Source organism: Bombina bombina, chromosome 1 (assembly GCF_027579735.1).
Source record: "Bombina bombina isolate aBomBom1 chromosome 1, aBomBom1.pri, whole genome shotgun sequence".
In the NCBI taxonomy this organism is placed as follows: Eukaryota; Metazoa; Chordata; class Amphibia; order Anura; family Bombinatoridae; genus Bombina; species Bombina bombina.
The window spans coordinates 272,136,674-272,153,297 of NC_069499.1; the positions used below are offsets into that span (position 1 = coordinate 272,136,674).

The following is a 16,624-nucleotide window of genomic DNA, read 5'->3' on the forward strand; positions in this document are numbered from 1 at the left end:
AAACAATCACCTAGATTACGAGTTTTGCGCTATACTGGGTGCGTAAAGAACACAAAAAAATGAGCGGTATCACACTTTTCATAGCGCTGCCTTTATGAGTTACTGAAAAACCTCTTTGTGCTGTGCGTTATGGTGCTTTAAGCTCCATACCGCACAAAAGCCAAGGGCTGAGTTTGCGTGCTTGTACATGCTACCCCCCCCCCCATAGATCAATTGGGAGAAAGTGTTAAAAAAAAACTAACACCTGCGACCGCAGAAGGTTTAAACCAGCCAATAGGATTTCAGTAGCTCTCATCCTATTGGCTGATTTGAACGGGTACCGCTTCAGTGTATGGCGGTGACCGTATGAAGAGGATCCTCCACGCAGGATGTATGCGTCGCAGGCAAAGATGCTCTGCACCTCCACAGCTCGGCGACACCGGGATGAAGAAAGAAGATGCCCCCGCGATGGATCAAGATGTTGCCGTCTGGATGAAGACTTCTCACCACCTGGATGAAGATGGATGTCTGGACTTAATTTTTTGGGGTGTTTTCTTTTTAAGATTAGGGTTTTGATGGGCAGTAAAAGAGCTGAATGCCTTTTTAAGGACAATGCCCCTACAAATACCCCTTTAGGGGCAATAAGTAGCTTAGGAATTTTTTAGACTTAGGTTTTTTATTTTGGGGGGTTGGTTGGGTGAGGGGTTTTACTTTTAGGGGGGACTTTGTAATTTTATTAGGTGAAAGAGCTGTTTAACTTAGGGTAATGCCCTACAAATGGTCCTCTTAAGAGCTATTGGTAATTTATTGTTAGGTTAGGGGGTGTTTTTATTTTGGCGGGGCTTTTTTGTTTTTATAGGGCTATTAGATTAGGTGTAATTTTTATTATTTTGAATAATTTTGTTTTTTATTTTTTATAATTTTAGCAGTTTTTTTTTTTGTAATGTTAGATTTTTTACATTTTTTCATAGTATTAAGTTTGATTAAATTTGTAATTTAGGATTTTTATTTTTTCGCAGAGTTAGGTTTTTATAATAGATATTAATAGATATGTTAGGTTAATTTTAGGATTTTTTTTTATTTCACATGTAAGTTTATATTTAGTTTAAGATAGTTATACTGTAACTTTTAATTTAAAGTTAGGGGGTTGTTAGGTTTAGGGGTTAATAGTTTAATTACATTTTTTGCAATGTGGGGGACCAGTGGTTTAGGGGTTAATAGGTTTAGTTTATTAGTTACGATGTGGGGGGCTGGTGGTTTAGGGGTTAATAGGTTTAGTTTATTAGTTGCGATTTGGGGGGCTCGAGGTTAAGGGGTTAATACTTTATAATGGGGTTGGCGATGTGGATGGCTGGCAGTTTAGGGGTTAATAAGTATAGTTTATTAGTTACAATGTCGGGGCTGGCATTTTACGGGTTAATAGGTTTAGTTTATTAGTTACAATGTGGGAGACTGGCGGTTTAGGGGTTAATAGGTTTAGTTTATTAGTTGCAATGTGGGTGGCTAGAGGTTAAGGGTTTATAACTTTATTATAGTGTTGGCGATGTGGAGGCCCAGAGGTTTAGGGGGTTATTATGTTTATATAGTGTTGGCGATGTGGGTGGGCGGCGGATTAGGGGTTAATAAGTTTAATAAAGTATTTGCAATGCTGGAGGGTTGCGGTTTAGGGGTTAATAGGTAGTTTATGGGTGTTAGTGTACTTTGTAACATTTTAGTTATGAGTTTTGGGAAACATTTTTGTTTCGCAAAATCCATAACTACTGGTCTCAGATCGCGGAAGGGATTGTGTTGGTATAGGCTGTAATGCAAGCATTTAAGCCGGACCGCACAACCTGTAATACGGCGTTATGGAATATCCAGCACTCAAACGTCATTTTTTGAGTGCGGAATGGATGTTGCGTTACAGGCTAAAATGCTTGCAGTATAGATATACCGCGGCGACTTGTAATTTGCGTTACCTGCCATTCAATGCGCAATGGCCAATTTTTCAGTGGTATAGCCATACCGCACCATAATGCAAAACTTGTAATCTAGCCGTATGTGAGGGGAGTTAACAACGTGTATATTGTAGGTGCTTAATGTGCTCGACTTTCTGCTCTAAGGCTCCACTCCAACTCCAGTCAGTGTTAGATCAGTCCAGGACTCCTAACCCAGTGTGTGACAAATATGTTCAAAATTTAAAATCTAGTAGCCAGGACTTTTTTTCCTGAGTGTGTATATTATTTCAGAAATGAAAATAGTCACAAAAAATGCTGTTTTTCTTCTCTACAAACACTGCACCATTTTTATGATTTTTTTTAACTACCTGCAGATTATTCTAAAATCATTAGAACCCAATGTCATTATTTATACAGGAATGAAACGTGTGGTTAAAAAAAAGAAAAAAATCTTATACTGTTTATCAGCAGTGTTCCTGCTAATAAACAGTAAATGGTGCAACTAGGGAACTGAGGGTGCATACATGGTAGTATATAGCTGAGGGTAGAATAGCATTTCTCATTGAACCTTATTGAGTAATAGCAGCATAACCCAGATGGTACTACCATTGTACATCACATACCTTTAAACAGCAGTCCCACAAAAGTTGAAGGGCTCCAGGTCATGGAAAATGTAATTAATAATATATACAGGTTGCCCTCAGTTTACGCCGGGGTTAGGTTCCAGAAGGAATGGTTGTAAATCAAAACCGTTGTAAATTGAAGCCCTGTTTATAATGTAAGTCAATGGGAAGTGAGGGAGATAGGTTCCAGGCCCCTCTCAAAATTGTCTTTAGTAACACCTAATACATTATTTTTAAAACTTTGAAATGAAGACTTTAAATTCTAAACAGCATTATAAACCTAATAAAATAATCACACAAAACAGAATATATAATTAAACTAAGTTAAATGAACAAAAACATTTGCTAAGCAGCATTATAAACCTAATATAATAATCACACCACACAGACCACTTGCATTTTTCTGTAAACAATTCTTTCTATGCATTCCAATCTGGACTGATTTATAGACAGGAAGATCTTGTTCCTTTGATATCTTCTCGATAGCTCAGGTCAGCTTAAACCGATTAATTTCAGCTTGCTTGGCTTTGTTGCAACATTGCGGACAGCTCCACCTACTGGCTATTTTAAAAAATGCACTGCTTCTCAATGCTTTTCAATAGCAGTCACATGACTGGCAAAAAAGGTTGTTATTCTGAAACTGTGTAAATTGAACCGTTGTAAACCGAGGGCCACCTGTACCTGTATATCATTCTGTGCACAACGAGGTCCCTGCAAACTACTGCTGTGGGACCCAGGAAATCAAGCAGAAACCAACAAATGCTCCATACATTGATCACAGTATTACTAACCATTGTGCTGGAGCTAACTTCCCTTCATGCTCTCTGTAGTATCTCTCTTCTGTTCCTAAAGTTCCTGGCCTGCGCTGTACTCTTCCTACTCTTTTCCTACCCCTGCTCAGCTGCCATTAAAAAAAAATACCCATTTAAAAAAAAATAAAAAATTGAACCCAACTCCGTCATTAAAAAACTTGTGTGCTATGTTTAAAAAAAGGGTTTTATGCACCTGCTCCTCATAACCAAGAATAATTGATTTTAATAAAATGAATAAATTCCAGAGGATAGGCAGGGGAAGATGTAATTTCATAGAATTACCCCTCAAATGATGCTGCCACTCAAATGCTGCTACCCTAGACACAGGCCCTTGGGTGTGGTAGATTCACTAACAGCTTCTCCAGTCTCACCAGTTCCTATATTCCTTTCATGAATCCATTCAATAAAAAAGTGAGAGATTTGGAAGCTTTAGTGAACGGTTGCATAGTGTAACTGAGGACACTGGAAGGATAGATGACTAATAGTGAATTGAATTGCATAAGCTTCTGCATCTTTACACTTATAATTGAAAACGCTCTCTGTATTATGATTACATTCAGCTAGTCACAGGGTCTGTGCCTACAGTGACTACTCATAGTTAATACCATCTTCTTTACCTTTCATAAAGCTTATCAGTGAAGAAAAGGGAATAACACATACATCATACATGTTGTGCTGATAATATTATATTAGCAACATTTTAGAAATAATAGGCCAATAAATCACACAATTCTGAGGTTGTTAAACTAGCCATTTATACATACTTTAAGGGCAAGTTTTAACTTTAAGGGACATAGTGCAAAAAGAAAATGCTTTGTGTTATTATTTAGCTGTTGATTGCATATAACTATGTGCAAAGGGGTTAAAGACATAGTTAAGATCAGCTCCAGAGAGCAATGCATTAGTGGTGAGCCAAATACAAGAGGCATATGTGTGTATCCACCAGTAACCAGCTAGCTCCCAGTAGTGCATTGCTGCTATCAAATGGGACATTGTACACTAGATTTTTCTTTGCATAAATGTGTTGTAGATGGTCCATTTAAATAGCCCTAGTCTAGGAGTGTTTTTGTAATAATGTATAGTTTTGCTTATTTTTAAATAACATTGTGCTGATTTTCAGACTCCTAACCAAACTCCAAAGTTTTATATGTATAAATAAATATATATATATATATATATATATATATATATATATATATATACACACTGATGTCTACAGACTCCTGCTGCTCCTGTTTGTGCTAATGGGTCTTTTCATGTGCAGGGGGAGGGGGGGGGGGGGTCTGCTCTTCCTGCTTTATCAGCCCATTTCAGTGGGTGTCTCAGCCTCACCTCATTAACAGTGCTAAATTGGGAGCTTCTAAGTACGTTTTTAAAAGGTTTTATATTGGATTTTTAGATTAATATCTGTGCATATTCTTCTTTATGGTAGTGTGACTGTCTATTACATTAAGTTATATAAAAATAAATGTATACTGTCTCTTTAACCATACCTAAGTATGCTTTTCAACAAAGGATGCCATGAAAACAAATACATTTGATAGCAGAAGTAAACATAAAAGTTTTTTTAAAATGTCATGCTCTATCGCGGCGGTTTTCAAACTGTGGGGCAAGCCTACCCGGGTAGAGCGGGAGCAGATCAGGGGAGGTGCGGGAGCAAAAGCAGCAATTTGTCTTTAAACAGATCACGGCGGGTGGCGTTTTGTAAGTACAATATTTTTTTAAAAAAATTTAACCGCTGGCAGTAGCTACTACTCCTTGCACGTTCTCTCTATCCTCTCTCCAAAAACCTCTGCACAGGCTTTTACAGAGAAATCAGAGCGGATGTAAGGAGAAGTACTGAAGGCTTTTTTGAGAGAGGAAGCTATGTGCACTTGCAGGACTTGTACGGTAGGCTCCTTTTTCCCCCTAAACATATGTTTTATGTGCTGGTCACTCAAACACATGATGGAAGATGTCTTGTATTTATCATCTCTTTAAAAGTAGGGAAACAATGCAGCAAATAATGATTAAAAGCCATTTGAGTGTTTAGTTGCATATGAAGTAGTAGAGAGCAACACTGGCACCACTTTTCTTTTATAACTTGAAACGCAATCTATTGATTTAAAAGTTATTGATCTCTGAATATGTAGCTACCTGGTCTGTGCATATTGATTGCCTGGCTGATGGTGGTCTGATCATCTGGAGAATGTGACAAAGCTTATGCACACTTCTGCCTTGGCAGGCTCTGGAGTTTGATAAAAATTGAACCCTGGAATTAAAAGTAAAAAGCTACATTTATAGTGTGCGTGCAGTAATCTCTGCTGCTACTCTTATCACAGCTCTTCACATGTATATAAATATGTGTTTGCCCCTTATTATTGTGTGTGTATTAGTGTGTGTGTGTGTGTGTATGTATGGGTTTATGTATAAGTGTGTGTATGTATGAGTTTGTTTGTGTGTGTGTGTGTGTATGTATGTATGAGTTTTTGTGTGTGTATGTATGAGTTTGTTTGTGTGTATAAGTGTCTGTATGTATGAGTTTGTGTGTGTGTGTATGTGAATGAGTTGTGTGTGTGTGTGTTTGTATGCATGAGTTTTTGTGTGTGTATGTATGTGTTTTTGTGTGTGTGTGTGTATGTGTATGAATGAGTGTGTGTGTGTGTATATATGTGTTTTTGTGTGTGTATGTATGAGTGTGTGTATGAGTGTGTGTATGTATGAGTTTGTGTATGTATGAGTTTGTATGAGTGTGTGTGTGTGTATGTATGAGTTTGTGTGTGTATGTATCAGTGCGTGTGTGTATGTGTATGAGTTTGTGTGTGTATGTATGAGTTTGTATGAGTGTGTGTGTGTATGTATGTATGAGTTTGTGTGTGTATGTATGAGTTTGTTTGTGTATGTATGAGTTTGTGTGTGTGTATGTATGAGTGTGTGTGTGTGGGTATGTATGTGTGTGTGTGGGTGGGTGTATGTATGAGTGTGTGCGTGTGTGTATGTATCAGTTTGTGTGAGTGTGTGTATGTATGAGTGTGTGCATGTATGTATCAGTTTGTGTGTGTGTGTGTATGTATGAGTTTTTGTGTGTGTGTGTGTATGAGTTTGTGTGTGTGTGTGTGTATGAGTTTGTGTGTGTGTGTGTGCGCGCGCGCGCATGTATGAGTTTGTGTGTGTGCATTTATGAGTTTGTGTGTGTGCGCATGTATGAGTTTTGTGTCTATGTATGAGTTTGTGTATGTGTGTATGTATGAGTTTGTGTATGTGTGTGTGTATGAGTTTGTGTATGTATGTATGTATGTATGTATGAGTTTGTGTGTGTATGTATGAGTTTGTGTGTATGTATGAGTTTGTGTTTGCGTGTATGTGTTTGTGTGTGTGTGTGCATGTATGTATGAGTTTATGTGTGTGTGTGTGTGTGTATGTATGAGTGTGCGTGTGTGTATATGTATGAGAGTGTGTATGTATGAGTTTGTGTGTGTACGTATGTATGAGTGTGTGTATGTATGAGTATGTGTGTGTGTGTATGTATGAGTTTGTGTTTGCGTGTATGTGTTTGTGTGTGCATGTATGTATGAGTTTATGTGTGTGTATGTGTATGTATGAGTGTGCGTGTGTGTATATGTATGAGAGTGTGTATGTATGAGTTTGTGTGTGTGTGTTTGTGTACGAGTTTGTCTTTAAAGGGACACTGAACCCAAATGGTTTCTTTCATGATTCAGATGTGCATGCAATTTATGCAGCTTTGTAATTTACTCCTATTATCACATTTTCTTTGTTCTCTCGCTATCTTTATTTGAAAATCATGAATGTAAATCTTAGCAGCCAGCTCATTTTAGGTTCAGCACCATGGATAATGCTTGCATATTGGAGGCTGACATTTACCCACCAATAAGCAAGCATAACCCAGGTTCTCAGCCAAAAATTGGCCGGCTCCTATGCATCACATTCCTGCTTTTTAAATAAAGATAGAACAAAGAAAGATTGATAATAGGAGTAAATTAGAAAGTTGCTTAAAATTGCATGCTCTATCTTAATCATTAAAGAAAAAAAATTGCGTTTAGTGTCCCTTTAATTTGTCTTCATTTGTACTGTATTAAGAAAGGATAATCAATATTGTTTGCAGTCCACATTGGAGGTGGTTTCTCTTCTACATTCATGGAAACAACTTCTGAACTTCTTTTCTTTTTGTAAGTCTGCCTTAAATTTAATAAACATCTACTGCATGTGGGGGAGGCCCACTGTCATCTTGAAAGTTTTGCCAAAGGGGAGTCTAAGACTTTGAAAACCTCTGCTCTATCGGAACCATGAAAGTTTAATAATGGCTGTCACTTTATGTAACAATCTGTAAATAACCACTGTGTTAGATGTCTCTATAGTAGACAGACAGTTTATAGGAAAAAATATAAGATGGCAAAGTGAAGAATGTAACAGGTTGGTAAAATACTTCAGTAAGCACATGTAAAGTACATAGGATTACTAATGCTGTGTTCTGTACAAAATAGAGAGAAAGGAAACTAGATAAAGAGAGAGAGAGAGAGAGAGAGAGAGAGAGAGAGAGAGAGAGAGAGAGAGAGAGAGAGAGAGAGAGAGAGAGAGAGAGAGAGAGAGAGAGAGAGAATGAGGGAGAAATTTACAATGCTGGTAATATAGAGAACAAAAAAACGTACGCAGCAACAAATAAGCTAAAAGTTATTTCAGTTAAATTGCTAGGAAGAATAGCATTAAAAATATACACCTAGATTACGAGTTTTGCGTTAGAGGCTATGCGGTGCTAACGAGCAGTTTATGCTCACCGCTCACAGACAGCGCTGGTATTATGGGTTTTTACAACCCAGACAAGAAGTGAGCGTTGAGCAAAATTTTGCTCCTTACCGCACTCCAATTCCAGCGCTGCTTACGCTAGCGGTGAGCTGGTGTAACGTGCTCGTGCACGATTTCCCCATTGGAATCAACGGGGAAAGCCGGCTGAAAAAAGTCTAACACCTGCAAAAAAGCAGCGTAAAACTCAGTAACGCAGCCCCATTGATTCCTATGGGGAAATAAAATTTATGTCTAAACCTAACACCCTAACATGAACCCCGAGTCTAAACACCCCTAATCTTACACTTATTAACCCCTAATCTGCCGCCGCAACCTACATTATATTATTAACTAATCTGCCGCTCCAGACACCGCCACCACCTACATTATACTTATGAACCCCTAATCTGATGCCCCCAACATCGCCGACACCTACATTATATTTATTAACCCCTAATCTGCCGCCCCCAATGTCGCCACAACCTACCTACACTTATTAACCCCTAATCTGCTGCCCCCAACGTCGCCTCCACTATAATTAAACATATTAACCCCTAAACCACCGCACTCCCGCCTAGCAAACATTAAATATTATTAACCCCTAATCTGCCATCCCTAACATCGCCAACACCTACCTACATTTATTAACCTCTAATCTGCCGCCCCCAATGTCGCCGCCACTATACTAAATGTATTAACCCCTAAACCTTACCGGGAGAAGTCTTCACCCAACCGAGCCGAAGTCCTCAATGAATCCGGCAGAAGTGGTCCTCCAGACGTGCAGAAGTGGTCTTCCAGACAGGCAGAATTCGGCATCTTCTATCTTCATCCATCCGGCGCGGAGCAGGTCCATCTTCAAGACATCCGACGTGGAGCATCCTCTTCTTTCCACGGCGACTGAAGAATGAAGGTACCTTTAAGTGACGTCATCCAAGATGGCGTCCCTTCAATTCCGATTGGCTGATAGAATTCTATCAGCCAATCGGAATTACGGTAGAAAAATTCCTATTGGCTGATGCAATCAGCCAATAGGATTGAGATGGCATTCTATTGGCTGATTGGAACAGCCAATAGAATGCCAGCTCAATCCTATTGGCTGATTGGATCAGCCAATAGGATTGAAGTTCAATCCTATTGGCTGATTGCATCAGCCAATAGGATTTTTCCTACCTTAATTCCGATTGACTGATAGAATTCTATCAGCCAATCGGAATCTAAGGGACGCCATCTTGGATGACATCACTTAAAGGAACCTTCATTCTTTAGTCGCCGTAGAAAGAAGAGGATGCTCCACGTCGGATGTCTTGAAGATGGACCCGCTCCGCGCCGGATGGATGAAGATAGAAGATGCCATCTGGATGAAGACTTCTGCCCGTCTGGAGGACCACTTCTGCCGGATTCGTTGAGGACTTCGGCCCGGTTGGGTGAAGACTTCTCCCGGTAAGGTGATCTTCAAGGGGTTAGTGTTAGGTTTTTTTAAGGGGGTATTGGGTGGGTTTTAGACTAGGGTTGGTTGTGTGGGTGGTGGGTTTTAATGTTGGGGGGGGATTTGTAATTTTTTTTACAGGTTAAAGAGCTGGTTACTTTGGGGCAATGCCCCGCAAAAGGTGTAATTTAGTGTAGGGTAGGGCTTTTTTTATTTTGGGGGGGGGCTTTTTTATTTTGTTAGTGGGATTAGATTAGGTGTAATTAGTTTAAAAATCTTGTAATTTGTTTATTATTTTCTGTAATTTAGTGTTTGTTTGTTTTTGTACTTTAGCTAATTTTATTTAATAGTATTTAGTTTAGGGAATTAATTTAATTATAGTGTAGTGTTAGGTGTAATTGTAACTTAGGTTAGGTTTTATTTTACAGATCAATTTGTTTTTATTTTAGCTAGGTAGTTTATTAAATAGTTAATAAATATTTAGTAACTATTCTACCTAGTTAAAATAAATACAAACTTGCCTGTAAAATAAAAATAAACCATACGCTAGCTATAATGTAATTACTAGTTATATTGTAGCTAGTTTAGGGTTTATTTTATAGGTAAGTATTTAGTTTTAAATAGAAATAATTTAGTTAATTATAGTAATTTTATTTATTTAAATTATATTTAAGTTAGGGGGGGTTAGGGTTTAGGGTTAGACTTAGATTTAGGGGTTAATAACTTTAGTATGGGGGCGGCAGATTATGGGTTAATAAATGTAGGTAGGTGGTGGCGATGTTAGGGACGGCAGATTAGGGGTTAATAATATTTAACTAATGTTTGCGAGGCGGGAGTGCGGCGGTTTAGGGGTTAATATATTTATTATAGTGGTGGCAATGTCCGGTTCGGCAGATTAGGGGTTAAAAAATTTATTTTAGTGTTTGCAATGTGGGAGGGCCTCGGTTTAGGGGTTAATAGGTAGTTTATGGGTGTTAGTGTACTTTTTAGCACTTTAGTTAAGAGTTTTATGCTACGGATTTGTAGTGTAAAACTCTTAACTACTGACTTTAAAATGCGGTACCAGTCTTGACAGGAGAGTGTCTACCGCTCACTTTTTTGCAGACTCGTAATACCGGCGCTATGCAAGTCCCATTGAAAAAATAGGATACGCAATTTACATAAGTGGATTTGCGGTATTTCCAAGTCCGGCCAAAAAAGTGAGCGGTACACCTGTACCTTCAAGACTCGTAATACCAGTGGGCATTAAAAAGCAGCGTTGGGACCGGCCAACGCTGCTTTTTAAGCCTAATGCTGCACGCAAGACTCGTAATCTAGTCGATAATTATTAATATTGGCCCCCTTTATATGTGAAATACAACTATACTTTGCAGAACTAGAAATCTAAATGTTGCACAAGTGTGTATAGCTATTGGGGATAATATCTGGAATAAAAATAGGTTTGCAACTCATATGGTTAATTAAAATCAAGCTGACTAAGCAGAATTCAAACTCGAATCTGGGAAATCCCTGCAATCTGGAAGTTTTTTTTAGAGGTAATTATGTATCATTTTAAGTCCTCAGGATCAATATAAAATATTCAAGAGGTTGAAGAATTAAATGTTGTAGCTTGTTGTGTGAGATAAACTCAATCTCATCTACTAAGTGACCTTTTGAGGAAGACTGGCAACTTGGTGTTTTTTCCCCATTATAAAGCAAACCACACACATAAAGAAAATAAAAAACCTAGGGCTCACCCAGCAGAGATCCAACGAAGATCACCACTTGCACACAGGTGGTGAAATGACGGTAACTGAGCCCATCACTGCTGATGCTCCGGTTACTCCATACAACCTGTGAGTGAGACACATTCCTGATCTCTAACGCTCTGTTTGCTGCCTGGAATAGGCCACTCTCGCTCCTGTTCCTAAAAATCCAGCTGCCATTGTAACCCATAATGAATCCTCTCCTACAGCATCTGCTCCTGTGTTTTGTAAGGCACCGCCATCGGCTCTAGTACTGCAGCTGTAGGGCACTCTTTACGGCACAGCCATGTCTCTGTCACTGCATCACCTGCGCTCCGTGCGGCCCCAGCTCATGGTAATTACCTTCTGCGGGTGTCACGTTTTCTTCTGCTCTCTGCATCGTTTGGTTATCCTCAGCCAGTCTTGCTTGGGCACTCCGTGTCTCCGCTACCCACCCTTAGTGAATAAGCCCAAAACAGCATCATGTCAAGCGAGAAAGGAAATGAGAGGGAGGAACGGCTGCCCCTGAATCTCATTGCTCCCATAGTCCCTCTCGGGACTTCTCCCTGTCACTGTGTGTCACTAAATGGGAAGCACCAGTAGTGATCTGTCACACAAACAGCTTTATGATAATATCTTCCCAATAAACGCAACTAATCCTGAGCACAAAATACTGACAGCTCCCACAGATCCTGCAAATAACCCCGGCCACGCACAGCCAGATCCATGCCGGGGTTTACATTCTGAGTTCTGCAATCACTGAACATCTGTTCTGTACTCAGACGTGTAGTGTTCAGATACACCGGCTGTGTGTTACCAGCTTCTGCTATTGTACACTAGATTTGTATTCGCATAAATGTTTAGTAGATTTATATAAATGTTTAGTAGATTTATATAGCCCATCTGTTTTTGTAACAATCTATGGTTTTGCTTTTTTTTTTTTTTTTTTCAACAACAATGTGCTGATTTTCTGACAACTAATCAAGCCCCAAAGTATCAGACACACTCCTGCTGCTCCTGTTTGTTTAAATGTTCTTTTTATATGAAGGGAAAGGGGGGAAGGAGAGTGTCTGCTCTTCTTTCTTAGCCCCTTTCAGTGGGTGTCCCAGCCTAGCCTCAGAAAAAGTGCTAAACTATGAGCTTCTAAGTAAGTAATTAATAGGTTTTAAACTGGATTTTTAGATCAGTATCTGTGCCTATTCTTCTTTATAGTAGTGTCTATTATATGCAGTTTTATAAAAAATGGTGTACACTGTCCCTTTAGACACTTATAGATTATTATTATCATTTGTAGAGTGCCATCAGATTCTGCAGAGCCGATAGATAATTTATGTATTGATTAATTAATTGATATATATAGATTAGATAGATAGACATGGATGAAATATTTGATTTACTCCGTGGCAAATACTACCTTAAAAAATGCGAAACTGAAAAATAAACTTTCTTGATCAGATAGCGCATTAAATTTTTTCTCTCAAATGTGCTTCATTCTTTAAGGTATTCTTTATTGACAAGCATACCTAAGTAGGTAGCGTGCATGTGTCTAGAGCACTACATAGAGCAAATATTTCTGACATCTAGAGTTCATGATGTTAAAAGTATTCATGCAAAACCGGTGCTATATAGTGCTCTAGACATGTGAACACTCCTAAGCCTACCTACAAAGAAATGTTATAATAGAATTGGATAATGTATATGCTCTGTCTAAATAATGAAAGAAAAAATGGTGTCTTATGTCCATTTAAACAACTACTTCTATAATTACATTATATTATAGGTATTTTGATACCCTTCGTTAAAGAGTAGACATAGGCTCATAGGACATGTCTTTAGCACTCTTTGGCAGCAGTGCTTGCAACACTATACAAAACATTGTTGCAAATACTTCTGCCATAGAGTGCTGAAGACATATGCACACGCCTGATGGCCTATGAGCCTACCTGGGTTTATTCTTAATAAAGGATTCCAAAAGAATGAAGCCAAATTTATAATACAAGTAGATAGTAGAAAGGACCAGTCAATGTGTATTTGTTTTTGCACTCTATTGATATAATATTTCAATACTACTATATTAAAAGACAAGATGATTAAAAAAATCCATATAATGAAGGGCTGTGTAACACCAGAGCTCCGCAAACCAGCTCCACATCACCGCCTAAAACAGCCCTAATTTTTATAAATAAAATTGCAAAACTTGGGCAAACGAAAGCGTTCACCACAAAGAACCATGGGACTCAAGCAGGAAAAGCTTTGACCGGCGACTGTTGGCTGCACTACCGAGCACATCTGTCATCGCGACCTGTGTCGCACCTAGAAATTCCCCAGTGCTGCGGAAGGCAGGAGAACCCGACTAGAGGCACATCAGTAAAGATAGCACCGCTTAACTCAGGGACTGACGGTAAGGTGGGGAGGCGAGCGGAGAACACTTACCCCAACACCTGCCCCAATAGAGAGGTACCAGCCTTAAACATAATTCGACCTCATTATACCCAGGCTGGGAGACGCCATCTTGCTTCTCAGGGCGGGCGCTACTGGAGCCGTCATTAACTGGTATCAGCTAGCAATAAGCAAGAGATACTTTGCGCTGTGGCCACTGAACTTTCTTTAAATGCGTGGCTTGGAGGATACAACATAGAGCCACTGAAGGACTAATTAAAAGGAAGCAAATAGTGGCGGTTGCAGAGAGAGGCTATTATACTTAATGAGCTCATATTGTTCTGCTTCCTGATAACTATACTGTACACGGCACCTAACAAAAAAGGCCTGCTTTCCTCTCTCCACTTGGAGACTTATTCAGGCAAACCTGCTACTGAAAGTTGGACATTTTAATTTACCCACCCCAAGGGGCTCTTACTGAGACTAGCCAAATAGTTTCCTGCAGAATTCGTATCAGACGAGTCTGGTTATGCCAAAACAGTAAATTGGCACATCAGCTTATACACCGTAACAAATCTAGAGGGGAAGAGTCTGTACACTTGCAGAACCCAAGGCAACAAGATAATATGAATACCAAGCGCTCAGCTAAGCCTCATAAATTACCAAAATTTTCCAGTCAAAAAGACAGCTTAGTGGAACAGTTTTTCTCCCCCTCGGGCTTAAAGGGACAGTCTAGTCAAAATTAAACTTTCATGATTCAGATAGGGCGTGTAATTTTAAACAACTTTCCAATTTACTTCTATTATCTAATTTGCTCAATTCTTTAGATATCCTTTGTTGAAGAAATAGCAATGCACATGTCTGAGCCAATCACACGAGGCCTCTATGTGCAGCAACCAATAAGCAGCTTCTGAGCATATCTAGATATGCTTTTCAGCAAGTGATATCAAGAGAATGAAGCAAATTAGATAATAGAAGTAAATTAGAAAGTTGTTTAAAATGACATGCTCTTTGTAAATCATGAAAGAAAAAATGTGGGTTTCATGTCCCTTTAAAGACCACAACTAACAAAGTAACCAGCAGATAACCCCTAAAAAAGGCGCCAACACCACAAAAAAACATGGAGGGACCAGAGGAGAGTACTCGAGTACCAAATGCTATACTCTCCACGGTAGCTTCCATACAGGACATCGCAGACATCATCCGTTCATGCATACGTGAAGAGATAGCTGAAATAAAACAGGACCTGCACTCCACGGGCAATAAAGTGGAGGCATAAGAAGAGTTCTCTGATCCCCTGCAAGAAGAAATCAATGTGGTCCAGGACGCTACAAACCATAATACAACAATCCTTACTGATTTACACGACAAAATAGAGGACCTTGAAAACCAAAGTCGTCGGAAAAACCTCAGAATTCGAGGGGTCCCTGAGTCGGTATTGCCCAAAGATTTTCCAACCTATCTCCTGGCCCTTTTTGCACACCTCAAGAATATTCCTCCTTCCACAGACATCCCTTGGGTCAGAGCCCACAGGGCCCTCAGGCCAAAGCCCTCTGACACGGCACCCCCAAGAGACATTATTATGAAGTTCAGAGATTTTGGAGAGAAAGAGGAACTCTTAAATCTTTCACACAAAAATCAACCGGTGAAGTTCAGGGGGACTGTACTTCAATTTTATCAGGATTTGACGCAACGGACATTGCAGAGGAGAAGGGATCTTGCACCCTTAACAGCACTGCTCCGACAAAAGAAAATTCTTTACAGATGGGGATTCCCCTTTCACCTCTATGTTCTGCACGGAAATAGGAAATTGAACTGTAAGTCTCTGGAGGATATCAGCGACTTCTGCACTGCATTAGAAATTGATCCCCCGGTGGGCTTATCCATAGAAGAACCTTCGGAGCCTCCCAAGAAAAGATCTACTAGAGCCGTCCCTGGAATTTGGCAGCGGGTAGTCTCCAAGTCAAAGGCCCAACCATCGACCAGAATACAACCTAGAGAACCTTTTTTTCCCATTGGGTCCTCCCTAAATTGAAAACCAAGAGCAGCTACACAGTCTGCGACCAATGAGAACTGTATCTTGGTAATGTATTGTATTTGATGTTTATGTTTATGCCAGTGTACAGCTCTATCAGTTTTAATTGCTATTTGTTGATGTTTATAGCCCACAGTAAGGACTATAGCAACTACTGTTTACTTTCAAAAATAATGTTTTTCGCACAGATGCCTTGGGGAAAGCAAAAGTAAGAGTTGCAAATACCCCAATGTTAGCATTAAGATAAATGGGCTTTTTGGGTGTTAGTTAGACCTAATGGTAAATATTTCAAGAGGGAGCTGGTTTTTATCCCCTCTCGTGTAATTAAAGTCATATGACATTAAGAGTTCTAAGATATTTTTTGGTTAAATTTAATCTATGCTGTATGTTTCAACTTTTTTTGTTGTTGTTTACAGTGTTATTGTTGTTTACAGTGCTGATGTTACGCAATAGAGGCACAGGTTCAGAGACATATTCAGAATTTTACATGCAAAAAAAGATTGTTAAGAAAGGAAGGGTTTTCAGCCCCATACACACTTTAATAGGCACTACCACACAGACACATCATGGCCACTAACAATAAAGCAATCACATTGATTAGTCAGAACACTAGGGGTCTGAACTCTGCACAGAAGCGTTCTATAGCCATGCAAAATCTTCGTAGGAAGGGGGGGGCGACATCTTATTCTTACAGGAGACACACTTTTTAAAGACTAAGGAACCCAAATATTATGGAGGTTATTATACACAATGTCTCCATAGCTCATTTGATCACAAACGTAACGGTGTGAGTATCCTGGTAAGCAGACATGTTTCTTTTACTCCTATACAAATACACACAGACACAGAAGGCAGGTTCCTTTGTGTGACAGGTTTACTGTTCGGCACCCCGGTGACGCTGGTCAACCTGTACGCTCCTAATACCAAGCA

General features: G+C 39.3%; 1 protein-coding gene across 2 annotated transcripts in view; it reads right to left on the reverse strand.

Moving 5' to 3' along the window:
- The window catches only part of GPR176 (G protein-coupled receptor 176), a 101,804-nt gene extending 90,139 nt beyond the window's left edge, over positions 1 to 11,665 (reverse strand). For both annotated transcript variants that reach the window (XM_053697982.1, XM_053697983.1), the window contains exon 1: positions 11,293 to 11,665. In XM_053697982.1, the coding sequence (XP_053553957.1) occupies positions 11,293 to 11,491 (199 nt within the window). In that variant the 5' untranslated portion in view covers positions 11,492 to 11,665. The remainder of the gene's footprint in view (positions 1 to 11,292) is intronic.
- Positions 11,666 to 16,624: the final 4,959 nt, after the last annotated feature.